This window comes from Clupea harengus, unplaced genomic scaffold (assembly GCF_900700415.2).
Source record: "Clupea harengus unplaced genomic scaffold, Ch_v2.0.2, whole genome shotgun sequence".
Classification (NCBI taxonomy): domain Eukaryota; kingdom Metazoa; phylum Chordata; class Actinopteri; order Clupeiformes; family Clupeidae; genus Clupea; species Clupea harengus.
The window spans coordinates 20,358-43,141 of NW_024879920.1; the positions used below are offsets into that span (position 1 = coordinate 20,358).

Below are 22,784 nucleotides of genomic sequence, written 5' to 3' on the forward strand. Positions count from 1 at the left end.
TGGAACACGGCTGCAATGGAGGTAGTCTACACACACCTCTGTTCAGAGGTAGCAGCCATTGCTCCACAATCATTAAAAATGTTTCTCTCTTTCTCCTCATCCTCGTTATCATCTGCTCACAAATTTGCTGGCTTCCACTGCAACTCAACTTACAAATGAAACTGTACATTTTGACTTCAGTGGCCTCCATGCTCACTTCCGCAAGCATGCGTGCTGTGTGTGACATCTTTGTTATGGTCTTTTGTGCGTGCGGGGTCAGTTCACGACCGTGACCCGTTCACAGTAGAATCTGATCGTGGGGTCATTGAAAAAAATGATGTGAACAGCCAAACAAAAAAATCTGATCTGAGCAATAAATCCGAATTGAGCACTGAGGCTTGTGGTGTGAACAAAGCTTATGAGACATAAGGAGGGAGTCGGTATAGAGAGAGAGAGAGAGATTTCTGGGGCTGACTTTCCACCCACTAGCAGGTGCACGTGTCTCAACTTGCAGTTTCAGTCTTAAGCAAACTGCAAATAGCAGCAATATAAGAAAATAACTGATACATGACAGAGGGGCCAATCATCGTTTTGAACTGTGCTGATGAACTGGGTGTTATGTTAGGTAGATGTATCTTGGTATCAGTTTGATTTACATTTTTGTACTGCCACTGTGATTCAAGAAACAAATTATCATTAGTCAGATACAGAAGGAAACTTCTTAGCTAAATAGAGTTTTTTCAAAATCATATTTAGCTTTTTAACATGGATTAATTCGAAGTAATTTGCAAAGGTCCAAAAATAAACACAGGCACATATCTTGTTGATGAAATGTAAGTCTTGGCCAGTTTAATTTAATTGACTCAGGAATCCTGTTTGGATGGAGTGGGTAGCTTGATTTATGGTTGATGGGCACATTATGACTTTTTTTAAAGAGTTTTTATGAATTTCATCCTTCACTGTTATGTTACAATTTTAAGTAACATTGCTGACCTTTTTGACCTCAATGATCTTGGTGACACCCATGTTTTAGTTTCACTGCAGGAGGGAATTGGACAAAATACTTTTCCTTAGGGAAATATCAGTCAAGCCAACATGATGACGGAAATATATACTGGGAATGACACTGTCATGTACTGTTTTATATCAATGGATTGTATTCAAATACATTCATCTGAGTGGTCAATGTTTGTTTTTGCATACATTTACAATAGCCTACACGTTTTAGACACTTTGGCGTTTGTACAGAAGTTATGCCTGCCTGCCATAACACATAAACTATACCTGTTACAAGAGTTGAAACTATCGAGAAGATAAGAACATATTTGTGCAATAGGCCGTCGTTCGTACATGGGGGAGTACAATGTCACCGAGACAGAGACGCACCTATAATTGCAAAGGTGAGCGCGAAGGGAAAAATGGATTCTTGAATGTGGTAACTTCCTTTCAACATAATAGACCAATCAGGTTGGGTTACATACGTATTGGTGCTATCGCGTCCCTCCCTCACCTTTTGGAAACAGCCAATAGACCAACTCCCTTGGGAGATTGACTACAAGAGCAGAGGCAGAACCAAGCGCAGGTAACTAAGAAAAAATAGCGAGGAGGAGAAAAACCCTTAGGGCTTGTTATGGGGTTAGAGTGAGAGAAACCAAGATTTTTTTCCAACCTTCTTTACCAGTTAAACCAGTAACTCTGGATAGAGCACACACAAGTACCGAAACAGGTAGAGTCTGTGGTCGCAAACGCTTTCGTCCTCTCCGAAAATTACTCCTTTCCTTCTTCGTATACTGCAATTGAATTTCCAGCTCTTTTGTTTGCTTCTCTTATCACTTGGAGGAAGGTGAACCCTCGTGTTATTTTTATTTGGTCTTTGCTTTTAATTGTAGTTTTTACCCTTGTGGTCCCTGATGGCTTCGCACAGTGATACTCTGGTGGTGTTCTTTGGGGCAACAGCTGGTGCAAATGGGGGTAAACTGGGTTCGGATGAAAGGGAATTAATTCTCTTGGTGTGGCAAATTGTGGATCTACATGAGAAAAAGGTACGGACCTTCTGACCCGTTTAAAGGTTTCTAAACGTGGCTCACTATTTAATGGCATATAAGTAGCCCATAATTATAATACTACCTTAACAGCTGACATATTTATTAACGAGGTACGTTTACAGAAGTTTAGTAAATCGGGGGAGATAATTTGACAAACAAACGGGAGAGCTCCATAAAGTTACACAACGAGGTCTTATGTTTCGGGCTTGAATATATATATATATATTGTTTTGCAGGGTGTTCTCACATAAGTAAACATTTAAGTTCACTGAAAATAAGAATAAGGGTGAGGGAAAGACGTACCTTTTTAAGAATATGTCAGTGCCATACTATTAGCGTAGGCTACCGGTGATGAATTAGTGCTAACTGCTTGCCTCCACGTTGTAAATTAAAAAATAAATGGGCTATCTTGCGGTTATGTTGGAGTTTATTGCACATGGCTTCGGTTGGTGTGTGTGTGAGGGGGGAAACCCTGAGCTTTGTTCAGGCATATTAGTATTTCTGTGGAAGGCCTTCGGTGCGTGCTGTATGAACTTCAATGTTGCTAAAAGCAAAATGAAGACCTGGGTCTCATTAACAGGTGGGGAAACTTCAGAGATGCCTAGTAAAGCCGGACTCACTGGATTTAACAGAACAATGTAAGGAGGAAACGAGCCTGACCGTGGACGAACTTTTGAAGGCCGAAGCACTGGACAGCGTCCTTCAACAGGTGAGCTGATTTTGAACTGATGACGTGCTGTGTTCGTAGTGAATTTAGGCCTCGTGTACTGGTGTGGGGCTTTCTTGTACACGATACTTTGTTGCTCAAGATTGTGTTGTCACACAGTTTTAAAATTTTAAATGTTGAGGAACTCTCGGCGTAATATTGCCTACAACATTGTTATTTCTGTGCCTGGACGTGTTTTTGAAGACCAATGTCTTGGATAATTATGTAGCCTTTCATGAGCATAGAGCATCTGTTGGTAATGTTTTTTAGCGGCAACAAAATAGTTTTCAGGTTAAACCATATTTAGCTTAAGTCAGTCAGTACCTATCTACACTGTGGGAGTAGAAGTTGCTGTGGGAAGATGGGCAGGGCAGTGCCAGAGGCTTAAAGGGGGAGCAGCAGGTCCGGTCTTGTTTTAAGGCTGAGGCACTCCACAGACATCTGGAAGGCGGAATGTTTACCTGTGAGTGCACCACCCTCCTGTAAATGTCAGCTCTCACAGGTAGGAATGAGATGGAGGCATGAGAAGCTGGCCAAGAGTGGGATTGAGAAGTCAGAATGATTTTGGAGAGGGAGGAGGGGTGTGGAGAGATGGTGTAGAAACCAACACAACCTGTTGGTCCACTGACAGTGTCAGTGTTTTTCCTTTGCCTGTGTTAAGACTCTGGTAAGTCTTTTATCACCAGGATGTGAATGAGTTTCAGGTTCCTCATTACCTGTGTAGGTATGTTTTGACAAAAGCGTATGTTGCCAAACGTGTTTCTCCACCTCAGCGCTGAGAGAATTTGTTTGCAGTCTGAAAACACAGCCCTGCCCTACATTATATCATACAAGCTGACCCTTAATGCTCTGGTCCTCTTAATAGTGTACGTTGGCGTTTAGTTTGTTACTTGCAAGGCAAGGCTCAGTGTGAGGAAGTTGATGGTTTTGTTTTAGATGAGTGTTTCACTGATTGCCTCTTTTTGTAAAAGCAGCTGCAGTGTTTTCTTGTAAATATTAACCAGTGAAATCAATTGCACTCACTCACTTGTGAAATATATGTTCTCCTTCAAGTGATCAAGTGGTTTTGTGTCCCCATATTGATTTAAACAATTTAACTGCTCAGGGGGGTTTGCCCCCCCACAGCATTGTGATTGGTAAGAAAAGTAAGCAAGGAGACTAAGGGCTATTTGGTTTAGGTCAGAAGTTCAGAAGTCAACGAAAAGATGACTGCTTTCAAACGCAAATGCAGTTACAAACCCTCACCTTTGATTGGTTTCCCCTCAAACTTGTTGAGGTAACGCATACATTATAATAGAAACTTGGTATCTGTCGTAGTGGTATCTGTTATGGAGAACTTGATTCATTCATTCACTTATTAGTATAATTTATGATTTAAAGAAAGGCATTTTTTGTCACATCCACACATGCATACATTAAGTCTTAAAACCCCTATGATTTCACACCATGACTTCACTTAGGTTTTTGTGAAGATTACGAAGAGTGAGTGAGAGACCAATTTAGAGATGGAGGTAGAGGTAGTTTTACCGCCCCTGGCACTTTAACTCTCATTATCTGTCTCTCTGCACCTGCTGAAGCCCACTTTCCGTGGGAAAGGAGGGACGCCGCCTCACCTGTGCGAATTAGCAAGAGCTGATCCAGCAGGCCTGAGCTGGAGTCTGGCAGGGAGCAAGCCAGAGCCTGTGAGGGGTGCCTCACTTTGCCTTGCCTTGCTTCACCATAGAAACCCTGAAGCTCCTAGGGCTTACAGACCAGCAAGGATGGACAGCAGATCTGTTAAGCTTTTGCTAATATGCAAATCCACCCGTGTTGTATTCCTGTTGCTCAACTAGTAGAACACGGTGCTAGTTAAACCAAGATCATGGGCTTAGTTACAAGGAGTTCTTGCTCTCAAATAAGTGTCCTTCCTGTGCTATGGTTAAATGTAATTGAAAAAAAAGACATTCTATGGTAAATGTTACATTCAGCTTGTATGAATGAGAGGTCAGTTTCTGTCTTTCTGAGCTGTGAAGTCTTGAGTGGAGCAGTCTCTAGGTTACTGTTTCTTTAATGCCCCAGCTGTCCTGGCACTTCCTGGTGCCTTATCTTGCCACCCCCCTCTCTGTTTCTGTGTGCTGGCCCAGGCCTCGGTGTACAAACACGTCAGCCGTGCCACAGAGCAAACATCCCCGTCCGAGAAGGGTTGATCAATAGCATGGGAGCTAAAGATCAACTCCCTCACTCTCCCTGACAGGACTTCCATAATGTCCAGCCAGTGTTCCAAATGAAAAAGTGAAATTGGAGGCCATTCCAGTTGAGCTTGAGTCTATTTTTATAGTTGATTTCCAGCACATACTGTAAAATTTAATTTGGATGGCTGTGTTTAAGCCCCCACCTCCCTCTACCTCCCTAAAAGCCGTTGGTTGCCCCCAGGCAGAAAGGAGAGTTTCTAAATGTTTGCCTACACCCATCTCAGCATTTTGCGTCTTAGCTCTAATGGCAGAAAGGGTGAGGCCTGAGGCGTGTCAATTATACCTTAAAACCATTTGTGTTGCACTCGCTAATCCCCTGGGTGATTTGCGCAAGGTGGGGCCACAGAGCCGTCAAAACTGCCATGAGTAAATAGTGTGACCCCGTGTCATGCGGGTGTTATCATTGCATTGCATTATAGGACACAGGCCAGAACTAATGCTCTGGTATTTACTTAATGATTTAATACATGGCTTTTGTCACCAGCCTAGCTGACATTTTCTGCTGTGCTGTGGTAATGAACCTTGGCATCAGCTAGTGGGCTTGGTCTCTGTCCTGTTTGACTAGATGGAATAGCTAGGTGTGTCGACAGAAGAACCTGGTTGGTAAAGAATGCGGCTCAATGAGATTACACGCTGAAAGTCTGAACCCTCACCCCACCCTTTTTGACAGTGCTTCTGTCTATCATTGGAAACTCTAGCTACCTGCTTCTAATCTTTGTTTACCAGACTTAATGACTTAATAGCTTTATGCAACTATGATGGACCCTTGGCCCGACCTAAAGTGGTGTAGTAGTGTCTTGTACAACTTTAATGTGGTCGAGATGATATCGAATGTGTGTTTTATGGTCACTACTAAGGTCATTATTTCTCAGCGTTCTACTAATGTCTGAGGTCATTGGTTGTGTGCCTTGATCCAGATGTTATCACTGGCCATTATGAAATGTGGAGTAGGTCACAAAAGGATTGTGTCAATTCCTCAGTGCATGCTGGGATGGCCCATCAATCAGTAACCAACCTGTCATTTGACCCCAGCCAGAATGCTACAACCTTCTCCTCTGTGACAGTATACCATGTCACAGCAGGCGTGGGGAAGGGTCACAAACCATTCTTTCACTTTGTGTGAATTGTCAGCCATTATTGGACTTTGTTCACACAATCTCCCCATTGTTTCTGACCAAAGGCAACCTCAGTCATTTAGACACACACTTTCAAATTAAATCTACTACATTTAAAGGGAAATGCAGTTCAGCCTCTTAAAAATGGCCCAAGAACATGGTAAACCAGGCCAGTTACCTCTGTTCATAGAGCAGCATGTTGTGGCACGATTACAGTGCTTCAGATCACTCAGTCTGAGACGTGTCGTTAATGGCCAAAGGCCTTGTCCAAAGAGCAGGCGATGTGATTGGCTGCTCTTGTGATGCCATGAAAGAGAAGCGGAGTGAGGCGGTACCACATCGGTTGCTTCCTATGAAAGGCAACTGACGGTTTTGTAGGTCAAAATTTGAAGCGCCTAATAAGGCTTTTTGTTTCGTTTTCACTTGGCGGGGGTGATTACCTGCAAGCCAGTACTGACTACAGCAAAAGAGAAGGAAGTCTCCCAATAAATGAATTGATCTAATTAAAGATGAAATAAAAGTAAATGTTTTCCTGTGATGTGAAGGAGTGAGTCACTGTTTGCTTGTTTTTTTAGTTTTACCCTTGGTGTCTTGCCTATACGTCTTCATGAAATTGAAGGCTATTCTTTTTTGTTTTCATCTTGGTGACGGGGGAGGGGGGGGTTGTCGTCGGTGACCTAATACCAACATGGCAATCAGAAAAGTTTACAAAACAAGTGCATTTGACTCAAATAAAGGTGATTGTTTGTGCCTAAACAGAGGGAATTGTGTGCATAATGGCAAGAACTGTGCTGGCTGTACTTTGTGTGTGTGTGGGGGGGTGTCGGTAGTTGTCATGTGTCGTTGCCTTAAGTGAAATCCTTGATCTTTTAGTGATTTAGCCGATAGCAACCTATGTGTGCCAAACGCAAAACCTGTCCAACCAGCCCACACCTCCAGAGCACAGAACAGCCTGTACACATTGCACTGTCTAAGATGTCTTTTAGAGCGGATTTAATGACTTGAGAAATCAATCAAACGCCAAAGTAAACACTGTTTTTGTTCGCTGAAAACTGCAACAAAAGGCCCAAGGTGCTTTTCAAAAAACGTAAGTCATTCATTCAATGACCCATTTTATTTTCCTCTGGTCTTCTTAAAACAGGCTAGTATTTTTGCACGTCACATGAATATCATGAAATCATTTACTCTCTCTCTCTCTCTCTCTCTCTCTCTCTCTCTCTCTCTATATATATATATATATATATATATATATATATATATATATATATATATATATATAGTCGTTAGTAAATTAATATATATATATATATATTAGTCGTTTAGTAGCAGAAACTTGGCCTAAAAGCCCCATTTCTCATCAGTAACTTTCCCTCTCATTCTTTTTCTCACTCTTTCTTTTCCCCTCCTTTCCGCATTCCCAACTCTCCAGGTCCAGCAGTCAGTGTCTGCAGAAGTGAAGGCCCTTGGCAGAAGTTCTTACACACTGTGCGTTGACGGCCCTTTGATAATTCGACAAGTCCTCCATCCAGAAGCTTCCAAAAAGGTAAACCTGCCAGCTCCGCACTATGCCAGCAGTGCATACAGTAGGGCGTGCTGCCATCTTCTCCCTTTGGATTTGAATATGCGGCACACTGTGGAATGTGTAGTTTGCATCATGTGAATTTAAATGGAAGATAATGTAAATGAGGTTTCAACGCTTCTCCAGACATTACTCACCTCGATGTTGCAAGCATCAGACTTGTCCCCGATGTCTTTGTTCTGTCTTGTAACTCACGTGTGACTAGGCCAATGCAGATGTTGAAATCATGTGTCATGTGCCATCAAGCATTATGGAGATGTGGCAATTTCTTAGTGGAATCTTGGCAGTGTTTTAAAGCTTACATTTCATAATCTTCTCACGCATGTTGGTTTAGTAGAGTTGTTCTAAGAATTTGTTGCTACACACCCACCAACTGAACAGATTTGGACTCATCCTCATCCTCCATGTTTGGAAAATTACACAATTTCCACATATCTGTTGTTCTTAAAGGGAAGTGATTCTCCCTCCCGTGTTGATCCGAGTTGACTGTGTGTTCCAGAATTTGGTCCTGCCTGAGTGTTTTTACTCCTTCGTGGACCTGAGGAAAGAGTTTCACAAATGCTGTCCCAACTCCGGCCCAGCGAAGGACCTCACCCTGTCGTCCATGCTGGACTGTATCCTTGCATCTCCCACAGCATGAGTGCTACTTCCTGTTATGACTATTTGTGCTGAGCACAACTTGGTTCTGAAATTGAACATTTTGTTTCGTCCTTTATCAGAGTTTACTGCATTCCCTTTAACTATACAGATACAGATGTATGTATACCTCCCGTCGAGGATCAAATGGCAGGGGTTACAGAGGTAGAGAACATGGTCCTGATTGCACTACACATCCTGGATGAGCCTTACAGTGAGTGAACTGCACCCCCCCCCCTTCTCCCAAACCTTCCAACAGTCCCCACCTACCCACCCAGACCACCAGTCTCCATGTGTATTAATTGTGGCTTGGAATGCTGGGATAAGATGGGGCAGCTTGACTGTTTGCCAGCCTGTGTGGACCTGCACTGAGTGCAGAGACGTGGGGATGATTCATGTTGTTTTAGCTCTACCTGCAGGGGTCAAAGAATTTAGCTGCTGACAATGGAGGCTTACCCTGTGTTTTTCTTAAATGCATGACCATGTAAATGAATTAGAAAACATAGCTTAGAAATGTGGAAAACTAGCTTAATGTAATCATATATTCACTGGCCTTATGAAGTTGTTGTTGTAGTAAAGATGATTATTATTATTTATTTTTTCTTAATGTCATTGTGGAGTTTTGGATCATCAATGACCTCTAAATTCTCCTGCCTTTTTTTAGATCACCAGTTCACAGGCTTTGAAGCGGTCAAGTACAAATTTGAATCTGGAGCATGGTACGTGCAAACCTGGAAATTTCACATTTCTAAAACCTATTACAACTTCATGTCATGTTTTGATTGCAAATGATTGCATAGCACACATTATCATGTGTTGTAAGTGGTATTGTATCTGTATGCAGATGATTGCATAGCACACATAATCATGTGTTGTAAGTGGTATTGTGGTTGTGGTACAGCAGTAAAACCGAGGCAGTGGACAGCGAGACGGTCATCAGGGCCAGGGGGTTGCCATGGCAGTCATCTGATCAGGACATCGCACGCTTCTTCAAGGGCCTCAACATTGCTAAGTAAGCAAAGCGACACCTTTTTATGTAATATGTAGTGTGTGTGTGTGTGTGTGTGTGATCATTTTTAGCATGATTTGTTTTGGTTGTATGGAGTAAAACTGCGTTTAACATTTATGTGTGTGTGTGTGTCTCAGGGGTGGCGTTGCTCTCTGTCTGAATGCTCAGGGGAGGAGGAATGGAGAGGCCTTGGTGCGTTTCATAAACTCTGAGCACAGAGACATGGCCCTGGAGCGACACAAACACCACATGGGCAGCCGCTACATAGAGGTGAGGCTCTGACCACAAATGGATGCTTTTCTATTCTTTCATTTCTATTTGAAATGATTCACACATGGAAAAAAAGAGTTCATTATGAGCAGTGAACAAAAAAAATCTGCAGTAATTAATCTTTGTAGGATCTGTGTAGTGTTGCTTTGTTGATCCAGTCCCTTACTATTGCAGGTGTACAAAGCAACTGGTGAGGAGTTCCTGAAGATTGCTGGGGGTGAGACTTTCTGTGCCAACTCGCCTTAAATTCCGTCCCTCCAGATTTCCTCCCCCCTTACCCGCTGCATGCGTGCGTGACCAAAACACCACGCATCCACAGGCAGAGAGGCTGCTCTCCAGCAAGACCCAGAGCAGCCAGGCTCGTTCTGTGACACCAGTCCTCTACAATCTCGATCTCTCTCACACACACACACACACACACACACACACACACACACACACACACACACACACACTTCCCCGGGGCCCATTCTCAGAGGCTTATCCTGTGGGAATGAAAGGGCCTTTGTGAGCACGCTCCCGGGCCTGCCTCGCTGAGGCTAGCTGCTGGAAACTCTACTCCCACCCAACAGCGGCTCACCTGTTTGCAGCAGCCCCCTGCCAGAGCTGCAGTGAGAGCCGATACCCAGGGGAGAGAGGGGGGCAGGCGGCCAGTGAAAAGCCCGGCTCTGACGCCACACAAAGGGGGTGTAAAGACACAAAGGGCGGGCCGAGACTAGTGTGTTAGAGGAGGGGGTGGAAGGGGGAGTGTAAGGAGCGAAGGCAGATTCACTCGGCAGATAAACCTGATAAACGTACACAACTGCTGCAGAACTTTGCTCAGATTCCAAGAGAGCAATAATGTTTAACTGGTAGTCTTTTCAACCACTCCTGTAGTTTCTCACTTTTTTCCCCCCTGAAAACAAAACCTTAACTAATGTGATAAATTATATAAACAACGCAGAGCACAATAAAATGTTATTTTGAAATGCATTGCATACCGACAACAACAAAATATTAAAATGAATGACGTTAATGTACAAAGTTTAATGTTAGCCTTTTCATGGATTTCAGGGTGCCTGAACATGGGGGTATTAATATTCACCTCCCCAAATCTCTTTACAACAGGCACATCCAACGAGGTGACCCAGTTCCTGTCCAAAGAGAACCAGGTGATAATCCGCATGCGGGGGCTGCCCTTCACTGCAACCCCCCAGGATGTGCTTGGCTTCCTGGGCGCCGAGAGCCCTGTGACCGATGCCACCGAGGGACTCCTGTTTGTCAAATACCCAGACGGGCGGCCGACGGGCGACGCGTTTGTGCTGTTTGCCTGTGAGGAGTATGCCCAGAACGCCCTGAAGAAGCACAAGCAGATCCTGGGCAAGAGATACATAGAGCTGTTCCGCAGCACGGCCGCCGAGGTGCAGCAGGTACGTTGGCCAGCAGTTGGTATGCCCTTGTGTTCCCTCAAAAAGAATTTCCACCTTAATGGTGTCAAAATCTACTAAGATAGAATCACTATTTCTGTGCCAGTGTGTTCCCATTGAGAGAGGATGCAGGTGAAGTAAAATGGTTATGGACTCGTAAACCGCTTCTCAAGGCTTTTTAATGGCTCTAATGCCTCTTTGACGATACTCTTCAGTCATTGTATTGACGTGTAACTACAACGCCTAAATTCCACAGTATTACCAAGGCATACCATGCACACTGCACTGCTTTAATTAGCTAATAATTTGCCTGTTGAACATTATCCTCGCCTCGCCGTGTCTCCAGGTGCTGAACCGCTACATGTCCACTCCTCTGATCTCCACCCTGCCGCCTCCACCCATGGTGCAAATGCCTGTGATGGCCGCCCAGCCCTTCCTGACCACGGGCACCACGCGGGATTGTGTTCGGCTGAGGGGCCTGCCCTACACTGCTGCCATCGAGGACATCCTGGAGTTCATGGGAGAGCACACCATCGACATCAAGCCCCACGGGGTGCACATGGTGCTCAACCAGCAGGTAACGACAGGACTGGATTATGCTGTGACTCAGCAAGCACCGGCTTCTTTTACAAGCCTGAACACCTTCATAAGCACCTCCACACAAATAAATCAACTCGATATACATGGCATGCATTTAAACCCCTATTGGCACTATTGGCATGGATAACTTGTACAAGCGTGAAGTTGAAGTATCTGAGCTTTGCCATAAACTCTACTGCAAAAGGGATTTTACTTTAGCAGGTTTTCACTAAAGCACTTTTTTTGGTTTTCGTCTGGTTTGTGGACTATAATATGATTTTTGTGTTGAGGAATCGTGCTGTGCCACAATTTGTCAAACACTTGCAGTGAGTTTTTAAATGAGGTTTTCCAGGGGGTCTGAATGTAGATCTAAAACAATTCTCCACCCTTCTCCCTACTCAACAGGGCCGCCCATCAGGCGACGCCTTCATCCAGATGAAGTCATCGGACCGGGCTTTCATGGTGTCGCAGAAATGCCACAAGAAGATGATGAAGGATCGCTACGTGGAGGTGTTCCAGTGCTCCACCGAGGAGATGAGCTACGTGCTGATGGGGGGAACCCTCAACCGCAGCGGCCTCTCCCCTCCTCCCTGCAAGCTGCCCTGTGAGTCTGCCCTCCACTGCCTCAGCGCCCCAGACCAAACCAGAACCAGAACCTGTGTAAACTGTCCAGTGTTGTGGTGCCCACGGTTTGGATACTACAGAGTAGCTAGGAGAAGAGTAGTGCTGACTGGATTAAGCAGGCTTTTGCACTGCGCCCTGCCTGTATATTTGACATTCATATCAGTATAGCCCTTTGGAGATTAGATTCCATTTTATCTTCAAGGAAGAAATGGCCCTGCCTGGTGCCACCATAGTCTCCCTTTATGAAGCCACACAATGTCAAACGTCAGGTTTCAGCAGTAGGGCCAAGCCATCCACTACCCTATGGCCGTGTTGTAGAGAGAGAGAGAGAGAGAGATCTCCTTTGGCTCTCTGACCTTGCTTTAATCATTTATGTGTAATGATTAGCAGAGGTACTTTACTAGGTCTACAGTGGGCTTTGTAGTTGTATGCGGGTGGGGTGGGGGGAGCTTTTGTCATCTTGGCCAGCCTGTTGATGAAGGAGAATAGATGGGCTCCTGCATAGCCCTGCTTAACCTGTGTGTGTGTGTGTGTGTGTGTGTGTGTGTGTGTGTGTGTGTGTGTGTGTGTGTGTGTGTGTGTGTGTGTGTGTGTGTGTGTGTGTGTGTGTGTGTGTGTGTGTGTGTGTGTGTGTGTGTGTGTGTGTGTGTGTGTGTGTGTGTGTGTGTGTGTGTGTGTTCAACCCAAATCTCCCCAAGGACGTTTCAGCTCTCCTTGTCACCAGAACATGAGTGCTTTTCCCACTCCCCTCCCACAAGTTGTTGTCAGATGTTTAGATCACCTGGTAATTTGTTAGTGCCACTAACTCTGTACCTGAGCACTTGATCCAGGCTGTCTGTGTTCTACAGCTGAGCCAGACATAGCTGTGACCTGAACAACTACTAGTGTGAACATGGCCACCTTTTCTGCACAGGTCTCTCTCCCCCGACGTACGCAGCCTTCACGAACCCTGCTGCCATGCTCCCTACTGAGGCCCTCTACCAGCCCCCCCTGCTGGCCACGCCGAGAACTCCCCAGCCGCCCACACACCAGGCTCCCACCCTGGCCTACTACCCCCCACAGGCGCACGCCCAGCTCTACATGAACATGAACATGAACTACACAGCCTACTACCCCAGGTACCTATCTGAGTGACCGTGTGTGTGTGTGGGGGGGGGGTTGGTTGGGTGTGTGTGTGTGTGTGTGTGTAGCTTATATATGAGGTGAACTGGAGGCCTGGTTTTGTTCTGATGTTCAAATGCCAGTAGTCATTTATTCACAGGGGCACAAATAAATCACAAAAAAATGAGGTTCATTATTTATTCCAAAGAGGGGGAAAAATGGATTGTAAGTTGTGCTTTGGGCCTATGAAAGGAGTGAGCCAAACAGTGAGACCACTATAGTAGCAGTATATTTATTAAAATGTTTTAACCTAAACCTTTCTATTCATTAGCTAGTTTCAGGGGGAGTTTCTTTTAGTTTTAAACAGAAAAACTGTGAAATGTCAATGTGATTATCCATCGTCCTCCATTTCCTCAGTTTCACACTAATCTGTGATGTGTGTGTGTGTGTCCTCCCTCCTGGCCCCTCAGTCCTCCCGTGTCCCCCTCCACGATGAGCTACTTTGCGGCCCCCCCGGGCTCCATGGCCGCGGCTGTGGCCGCCCAGCCACCCCCCGCAATGCTGCAGCATGGGGCGCAGCACGGAGCACTGGTGCGCATGCAGGGCCTACCCTACAACGCCGGCGTCAAGGACATCCTCAGCTTCTTCCAGGGCTACCAGGTGAGCTTTTAGTCTTTTTTTTAAATGTATTATTTATTTTTGGGTTTGATTGTCATTAGTCACTCTGTTTGTTCTCTACATCAGCTTTAGCCTAGTCTGGCAGAACCTCCAGGTGCCCAGTCTTTGAAATAGATCACCAGTTTTTCCTCCAATTTTTTTTTTTTTTTTTCCCCCTGCATTCCCCCCAAGCGTGTGAACATGTTGTCTAGTGATTGTTGTGGATGGGATTGGGTGTACTCCGCGTTACTTTGATGACTTGTGTCAAAGCAGACCCAGCGCTGACTCATACACAGTAGCTGTGTGTCAGACGGGGTGACTCGAGCATCAGGCCACAGAGCTTTCATTTCCCTTCCTTCGCTCCAGTCCCTGCTGCTCTCCCCCTCTTCTCCAGTGCGGGAAACCGAGAACAGCCCAGGCTGGGGAGTAGCAACATGAGCATTCTGTATTGTTCCTGCTGTCGTCTGGGTGACAAGCAAACATCGCAGTGGCCACATTAAAGACTATTCATCAGCACGGCCACGTAATCCCCCCCCCACCCCCCAACTCTCCACTCTTGGCCAACACTAACACAGAGGCATTCCCCATGACACTTAAGGAGATTTCTCCCACAGTACATTAAGAGCCTCCAACTTTATACATAAATATATAAAAATGGGTCTTATATAATGGATATAGATATCTATTTCCAGTGTTTCTTGTGTGAAGATGCCTTAAGTTATCTCTAGGTCCTCACTGAATGTAAAAAAAAAAAAAAAAAAAAAAAATGTGGCGCAGTACCAGAAGTACAACCGTTTCAGTTTTCAGATCTGATTGTGTCATGACAGAAATTCCACCCTGCGCTACTCTTGCGGTAGCCTACTTCTCTCCCATGTAACCAAAGCAACAGAGCTCAGCCTGCCTGTATGCTGTTGAACCTCCCCTGTGCATTTTTCTCTCCCTCTCCCTTCACCTCCACCTTTTCTCCCTTGTGGGCTGACACCTGAGTAGACGGAGTCTTCAGAGGACGGTATGAGCTCTAACAAGCAGTGCTGGAGGGCTTTCAGAAGGGGGGATGGGTGCTGTGCATTCTATTGTACTGGGCCTGGGTCTTTTGTTTGTCCTCAAAAGTCATTTAGCATTAGTGTGTGTGTCTGCAGTGTTTCTCCTGAGGGAAAGGTGGGTTATGCTGTTTGACATTCAACAGCCAAAACCTTTTTGTTGCAGGGGTGTGTGAATGAGAGGGGGAACTGAACTGCTTTAGGGGTACCTAGACTGGATCTCACTGCTATAGGTATTGCTAGTGGATTCTGTCCTCTTGGATTCTATGTGCTGTTCTCAGGTGTTCTTTTTGTAGGGTGGGGGGGAGTGTTTCTTGTGTGACCTGTGTTTTTCTTCATTTTTGTCACCAATTTGTGTGTTTTTGGTCTCACAATTAGGGGCTCATGGGTCTTGTAGTTGTAGTTATTTGTGTGAATTTTGAGTGTTTCACTGTAGATGTCATTAGAAACTTGTGGGGAAGTTGGGTGTCCAAACATAAAATGAACGTATGATGAGAGAGACTGTCATGAAGGAAGGAATGAATGAATGAATGAATGAATGAATGAATCTTGAGGCCCCAGTGCTGACTGTAAACCCACTTGTGCTGTAGTACGCTCCCGATGAGTACAGCAGCATGGTTCAGATGAGCGATCAGGCACGGAGTCTGATCCAACCAAAAGAGTGGCTCTGCCTGTAAGGGAGACCCACAAGGTAAGGATCCGGCATGGCTGCTAACCACCCCCTTAGACCTCTGGTCCCAAGCTCCTATCCTCTAATCAGAAAAGTGCTCCGACGGCCTTCTCTCTTCATCTCTCTCTTTTCTAACAACTCTATCCCACGTTCTGTCTGTCTCCCCTCTAATCTCTCTCTCTTTCTATCCCATGTTCTGTCTGTCTCTCCTCTAATCTCTCTCTCTCTCTCTCTCGCTGGGGTGGTGAAAATTGTTTAGTTTTTAGTTACTTTCCTGCTGTTGGTTTTCTGCTGTTTTGTTTGATTAACAATGGAACACTTTCTAGCTTGTGGCAATCCGAAAAAAAGCAGTATTGCCTGGGGTGGTTTGTGTTTAGAGGCATTGGTGTAAGATGCATTAATGATTTATTACTGGGACTCTTAACAATACATGGGCAATTTTTCACTACATTTAACTGTTCTCTTTTCTATGTTAATGATCTGTGCAAGGTATAAGGTATCAGATGTTTGTTTGGGGGTGATACTGAAATGACAAACTCAAAACCTTGGCATGTTATGTGTCTGTCTCTCTCCTTCTTGTATGATCTAGCACAATGGCTTGGATCTGAGGAGGGATCGGTTTTAGCTGCACAAAAATATCTTAACTTTGGCACATCTGATTGAGGAATTTGTTTATGTGTTTTTGTTTGTGTGTGTGTGTGTGTGTGTGTGTGTGTGTGTGTGTGTGCTGCAGCTGAATCCCGACACTATCCTGGTGCTGTACAACTTGAGCGGCCAGCGCAGCGGCGAAGCCTTGGTGACCTTTCCCAGCGAGGAGACAGCCAGGCGGGCCGTGGCCGAGCGCTCCAACCAGAACCTCTACGGTCACCCTGTGCGCCTGCTCTGCTGCAAGTGACCAGGATTGGAGGATGGAGAGGGGGAAGAGGGAAAAAAAAGAAAAAAAGAAAAGAGGACTGTACTTCACCACTTCACTCCCCACGCCGACTTTATTTTTACAGACAGATCTGCTTGAACCAGTGCCTCTACCCCCTCCCCTTCTCCCCCTTTTCTCCTCTTCCGTTGTACGCTCACTGGAGAGCAGCCAACATGCTACATGTATAAACTCTGTGTACATATTGTATTTATATACACAAACATGTGTCTCTAGAAGTCTCGCTCAAAGTACCTGGTGTGTGTGTGTGTGTGTGTGTGCACATAGGTGCGCATGAGAATGCTTGTGTGAACTTGTGAGTGGATTCTTATGGCCCTACACTGTACAAACACCATTCTCTATTGGTGGAGAAAATAAATAGAAAAAGAAAAATATTTGTAGAGGCATTGAAGTCCCTCAACATTTGACGGGATGTTGATTTTGCCAAACAAAGTGCTGCATTACGACAAGGAAAGCTCTTCCTATTTAAAAACACGTGTCTCTGCATGTCTCTTGGATGATGATGATGATGATTGATTTCCCTAACTGTAAAGCAGACATGCCAAGGCTGTTGCAATATAATATTAAAGCCATATGCTGTAAATCACTTAGCCTTGCAGTCCACACTGGATGGCAAAGGGAAAGCCAGAGCACTACTGACGACTGCCTCGACTAGATGGTTGGTCTGGTCCAAGCCACTGTGCAGAAAAAAAAAAAAAGAAAAAGCCAAATGTGTCTGTGCTTTTTTTGTGTTGCAGTAAGAAGAAAAAAGTTATTATGTTATTCTATAGAAAGTGTCAAAAGCACTGTAGAACTCAATAAGCTTTTTATATATCAAATGCTATAATCGTAGAAACCGAATGTGCCTTGCTGTGTATTCTTTAGACTTGCATGTCTCATAAATGTGATTTATAGTTTAATCCATCTCATCCCCTTTAAAAAAAAGTTATTTTTATTGAACCAGGAGTTTAATTATTTTTTTTGTCTGTTATGCATGCTTTTCATTGTCATTGGTAGATTGTCAAAGAGGCTTCTCTTTTGTTGTTTCAAGACTGTTGGAGGATGCAATTTGCAAAACACTTGAAACGCCCCTTCCACACCTCCCACTCACATCCCTTAGCGTTAGTGCTTTTGGAACCGGCAACATGGCCCATGGTACGTTCTCCGTTTCTGAATGATCATGACAATGCCACTGGAAGCGTTCCTCTGTCTTCTCTGTGCCATGCCTGCTTCATCCAGAGGGCAATGCCAGCTGAACAAAGGTTGGATGGGCCTCTGCAGTAGCAGAGTGGATGTTTGTTTTTTTTCTTCCCCCCTTTAAACAAGTTTGAAACTTGTTTGAGTTTAGAAATGCTCTCTTATGTGACTCCTGTATGCTAACAATAAATCAAAAATGATCCAAGTCACTGTTCAAATTATTTCTCGCAATTACTTCGTTGATGCAGCATCCTTTTATGTAGTGTGGAGAGGCTTAATATTGGTACAGAGTGTCATTTTGATTCTCTATCCAAATGAGCATCTTTTGAATGCAACTTGTAATTTAAGAGCAAATAAAATGTTGCTCAAGTGAATGGAGACACTCGCAATTCCAATGTATACAGAACATGATGGAACATTGTGATCTTTCCCAATGAACATTGTGCAATTCCACTGAAATCCTCCTGATGGTGCTGTGACCTACAGTGTGTCAGTTATAAACCACAGCATGTTATTATTTAGCGGCTGTTTTTGTGGAACTATCTAAACCGTTTTGTACATTATACAATAGAATATAATGTTTACACATTTATCGTTTCTAAATCAATCTATTGTAAGTACAACATGAGGTAAACTGAATGTTTAAAATGTTTACAATTTTTTAACAATGTAGCAAATAATTAAACATCTTTAGAATAGAAAACCAGTAAATGCCCAAGCCATGATGAGAATGGTTAGCCTAAAACATTAAAAACCCTAACCTTTACCCTTAGACAGACTAAGGGACTAGTGGGAAATATTAACACATGTAACTCAATTATTTGCAAATGGTATGTTTGATCTGACCAAAAAGACACAAACGGGAATAACTGGGGATTTTCCTTTTTATTGATACATTACCATAGAAGAGCCTACAATGCAAGGTATTCCCTTTGAATAATTTCAAAAAGCACTGCAGTCTTAAAAATTACAAAATGTTAAAATACAAAATGTACATGAAATGACAATACAAGGCTCCGTAAACATTTGCTAACCTGTATTTCCCTTTTAATTTACAAAACATTTTATATATAGATATATAATATATATGCATATATATATATATATATATATCACCAACCTTTAGGAATGACATCCACTTTAAAGTATCAAAAATAGAGTTCTAAAGTCTGTTGTTGCCAGCATGTAAAATTGAAACATGTTCGGTCTTTGGTTTCTTAACTTTACTGTGAGGACTGGTCTTGTCTTATACATCAAGGGCATACCAGTAAGGGCCCTTGGAACCAGCCCCAGTGATGTCCTTCCTCAACAGATCCAAACCAGTCCTAAATTTATCCCAAAGGTTCACACCCAAATCAGTAATCTGTACTTCAAACATGAGTTAAGGCTTTCCTACAGTATGTTTGATAGTTTCAATTCAATAACTCAAGAGTGGCATCATGATCCTCATGATTGCTATATGCAAGGGTTTACAACTGGGTACATGCGGAAGAGCTGAGGAAAAACATCATCTACTGTCCCATTTTTACCTGATGCCGGATATCACCAAAATCAAGTTGCCGATTTTCATTTTGCATAGCCTCATGGATTTGTGTGCTTTTTCCATATTAAAATCCCAAAAAATGTGAAAAGAAAATACCAAATCTACAGTCTACTAAATAGAAGCACTCAAGAACACAACAATTTACACACTCCCTGACACACTCACACATACACGCAAACATGATCTATGACGCTTGCACTATATTTTGTCATTTTTTTCAAAACAAGGCAGTAATGCAAACCCCTTCTTTTCTCTCACATAGGAATACGACACGTGGCGTGCTAGTCTAGTGTAAAGCATCTCTGGAGCTGCGATACCTAGAGGCATCAAGGTTGTTGCTTTTTTTTTGTTTTCATTTTTTTTTTTCAAAAGGCATCAGGCAGGTTCTTAGTGCATAGCAGATTTGTCTTTTTTTTTCATTTTCATTCGGACAAACTTAACAGTCGTCAATATAGCTATAGTCTTACAGACAAAAAAAAACTCTATTAAGTGGCTGGTACCATTTTTTCCCTCAAAATACAAAAATATACATGCAACATCACCATCAATTTAGAAAACAAAAAAAAATTAAGGCAAGGAGCAGGTAAAAGTCTTCCTAGAATTACTTGTATCAAACCTCTAAAACATGTTTGCCAAAAAGATGTAGTTTTACAGATGAACTGCACCTCTGCACTACATTATCTAACTGTCAACACCATTCTTTAACAAGTCAGTCTTCATGCAAGTGTGATGTCATTTCCTGTCATGTGTCCCTTGTCTCACAGACATTAGTAAATGTGTGTTTCTGTCTTCATGAATTACTGGAGTATTTCCCCAAGCTGGCATTCCCTGCCCACTGTGTGACATCACAGCACACACTCAGAGGAGTTGCTAATAGGAACCCTTTCATTTCAAAGCTAAACTGTTATACATAGTCACTTTTCTTTTGTATATCTGCCCAATCAGCCCGTGAAAGACGTATTTCTGGAGTATTTCCCCAAGCTGGCGTTCTCTGCCCACTGAGTGACATCACAGCACACACACTCAGTACCTGAAATGCCCTACTGGTGCAATGTTTTGACTACCATCCTGACATGAGTTGCAACATGTACAATGCTCTACAGTTTCCTCTTGCCAAAGGGATATATTTGTGTGTCTCTGTTATGTCCAAATAGTGCAATTCAGTTACCACATTGCAATCTGAAAAAGCCAAACCCTAAACTTTGATTGTCAGAATGCAACTAGATCTATTTCTGTGAATAAAAACCATAGGGTTGTTTGGAAATGTGTGTGTGTGGGACACATACTGACATACACACACATACTCTCACACACACAAACACACACATACACACACACACACACAGACACACACAGACACACACACACACACACACACACACACACACACACACACACACACACACAAATAAAATAAAAATATACAACCACTTAATTATGGTCTGTCTACTGACGTCAAAATTCAGCATAAACAGGTTGGTGTTTATTCTGAATGGTAGCTAAGTTTCGTCTACACATCGTTGCTTAAAAAAGTGGAAAGTCAAAGGCACACAGAAGTCCCTGTTCATCTTACAGTAGCATCACTGAGGTCTTGACCTCAGCAAAAACAACAGAATCCTGTCTCTGGATTGTCCAATCCCTTCCATGTCCTTAACCCTTGCCCACACAGTAGGGTGACATGCGTTTCCTACTCTAGCATAAATACACACAAGTCTCCTCTGCTCATTTCGCTTTTTGACAAACAAAAAATTCGTCCACACTCATCGCAAGAAACCACTATATTGAAATAAAAAGTAACAGTTGACCTACACACTAGCAATCAAAAATAGCAACTCTAATGCTTACACTACAGCTAATTCTAAAATAATACGTTTGTTTAGGCTTCAACCATGTCATCAGCACAAAGGTCAACCATGTCATCAGCACAAAGGTCAACTGTGCAAGAAAAAGTAAGTTTGTATACTTTAAAGCATCTTCTGTCATTCAAAGCTGCTAGACTTTAATAAGGCATTTGTTAAACCTGAATAAAAGGGGGGAGAGGAGTACAATAAAACAGACTATCTACAATGCTGAAAGGTCACTAGAAGTGTGGAATGTTGCATATTGCCGAACCCAGGAGAACACCGGATGCCTCTCTTGTACACAGCTGTACCAAAACAGATGGGGGGGAGCTGCTGGTTGGACGAGCATAACTAACTGTGTGTGTGTATATATGTATGGGTGTGTGTGTGTATGTATGTGTGGATACTGCACTGTCATCAATATGAATGCGGTAAACCCTTGTTTTCCAGCCATCTCCCAAAGATTTCCTAAGACACAAATTGGCCATTAGAAACCTAGGGTAAGTAGACTGATCACGGCTCTATCATTAGCACAGACACATGAGCCATTGCCTCATGTTGCATTGATGTGCTGAGTTCAGATCTGCTGCATAGTTTGATTCTGTTAGGTTGCTTCATCAGCTTCCTCTTCTTTGCTCTGTGGAAGCTGGCCTAGTGAGTCTCATGTTCTCTGAAGCTCAAAGCTGTCTTTGTCACAAATCCGAGGTGCATGATGTGTGTATGTGAGTAAGTGTGACTGTGTGTGCATGCGTGTGCATGTAGGCTACATTTGTTTCTGTGCCACAACGAATATTATATGTCTGTAACAGTGTATAAATGTGTGTGTGTGTTTGTGGCTGTGGGGGGTCTCATTCCTGGTGAGCGGTAGCGGTAGTAGATCTGAGAATGAGTGATGAAGAGGAGGAGGAGTGTGGCTGCTGAGGTGCCGCTGCTGCTGCATCTGCTGGGGCCGAGGGGTACAGGGGAGGCTCTGGGGCCCGGCCTGCTGCTGCTGCTGCTGCGGGGGCCGGGGGGTACGGGGGAGGCCTGCTGCTGCTGCTGTGGTTGCTGCTGCTGGGGCGCTGGGCTGGCTGCGCTAGGACTGGCTGTGAGGAGCGGGAGGCGCGTGGTGTGTCCCTGGAGACTGGGACATGTCTCTGCCGATGATCTCATTTACTGCAGCAGGGGAAACAAACACAAACACACAATCTTTATGTTATATACCATCTACTTTCATCCAGGGCCATCAACAGCCCACAAGGAGGAGCCAGTGCGTGCGTGTGTTCATCGGAAACTGAAACCATGAGCACCACATTATTGCTGGTGTGCTTATCCAGACTCACAATATGTATTTACACAATAAATACCAAACAGAATTTTTTTTTTACAGCAAATTCATTTGTTGAATCCAACAATTGATATGAGCATATTTGGTAGTCCTGATTCAGGAGAGGCTCTGCAGGTAGAGCACCAGTAGGGGGCAGTGTTGCCCAGCTGTTGAAACAGTGCAGCTCAATCGTACCAGTGCGGGATAGTGAAGGGCCGTGGAAAATGAAAAAAAGAGTTGGTATGAGACAAGCGTATGACAAATGGAAAGAAAATAAAAACTCCTCCATTCAGTGGCATCAGTGGTGTGGCATGTCATCCGGGGACAGACTATTTATCTG

General features: G+C 43.8%; 1 protein-coding gene across 5 annotated transcripts; it reads left to right on the forward strand.

Annotated features, from left to right (window-relative positions):
• Nucleotides 1-1,539: 1,539 nt before the first annotated feature.
• Nucleotides 1,540-17,959, forward strand: esrp2 (epithelial splicing regulatory protein 2). 5 transcript variants are annotated; one of them, XM_042705477.1, is made up of 16 exons: nucleotides 1,541-1,705; nucleotides 1,869-2,021; nucleotides 2,605-2,733; nucleotides 7,506-7,619; nucleotides 8,155-8,269; nucleotides 8,410-8,505; nucleotides 8,956-9,010; nucleotides 9,193-9,303; nucleotides 9,438-9,570; nucleotides 9,745-9,787; nucleotides 10,678-10,979; nucleotides 11,323-11,553; nucleotides 11,961-12,159; nucleotides 13,093-13,297; nucleotides 13,742-13,940; nucleotides 16,381-17,959. In XM_042705477.1, the coding sequence occupies exons 2-16, from the start codon at nucleotides 1,890-1,892 to the stop codon at nucleotides 16,540-16,542; spliced, it is 2,226 nt and encodes a 741-aa protein (XP_042561411.1). In that variant the 5' UTR covers nucleotides 1,541-1,705; nucleotides 1,869-1,889; the 3' UTR covers nucleotides 16,543-17,959. The 5 variants fall into 5 exon arrangements, with proteins under 5 accessions (XP_042561412.1, XP_042561411.1, XP_042561413.1 ...); XM_042705480.1 differs by adding an exon at nucleotides 15,568-15,668 and having other exon boundaries at nucleotides 1,542-2,021; nucleotides 16,381-16,597; XM_042705481.1 differs by adding an exon at nucleotides 15,568-15,668 and having other exon boundaries at nucleotides 1,542-2,021; nucleotides 13,751-13,940; nucleotides 16,381-16,597.
• The last annotated feature ends 4,825 nt before the right edge of the window (nucleotides 17,960-22,784 follow it).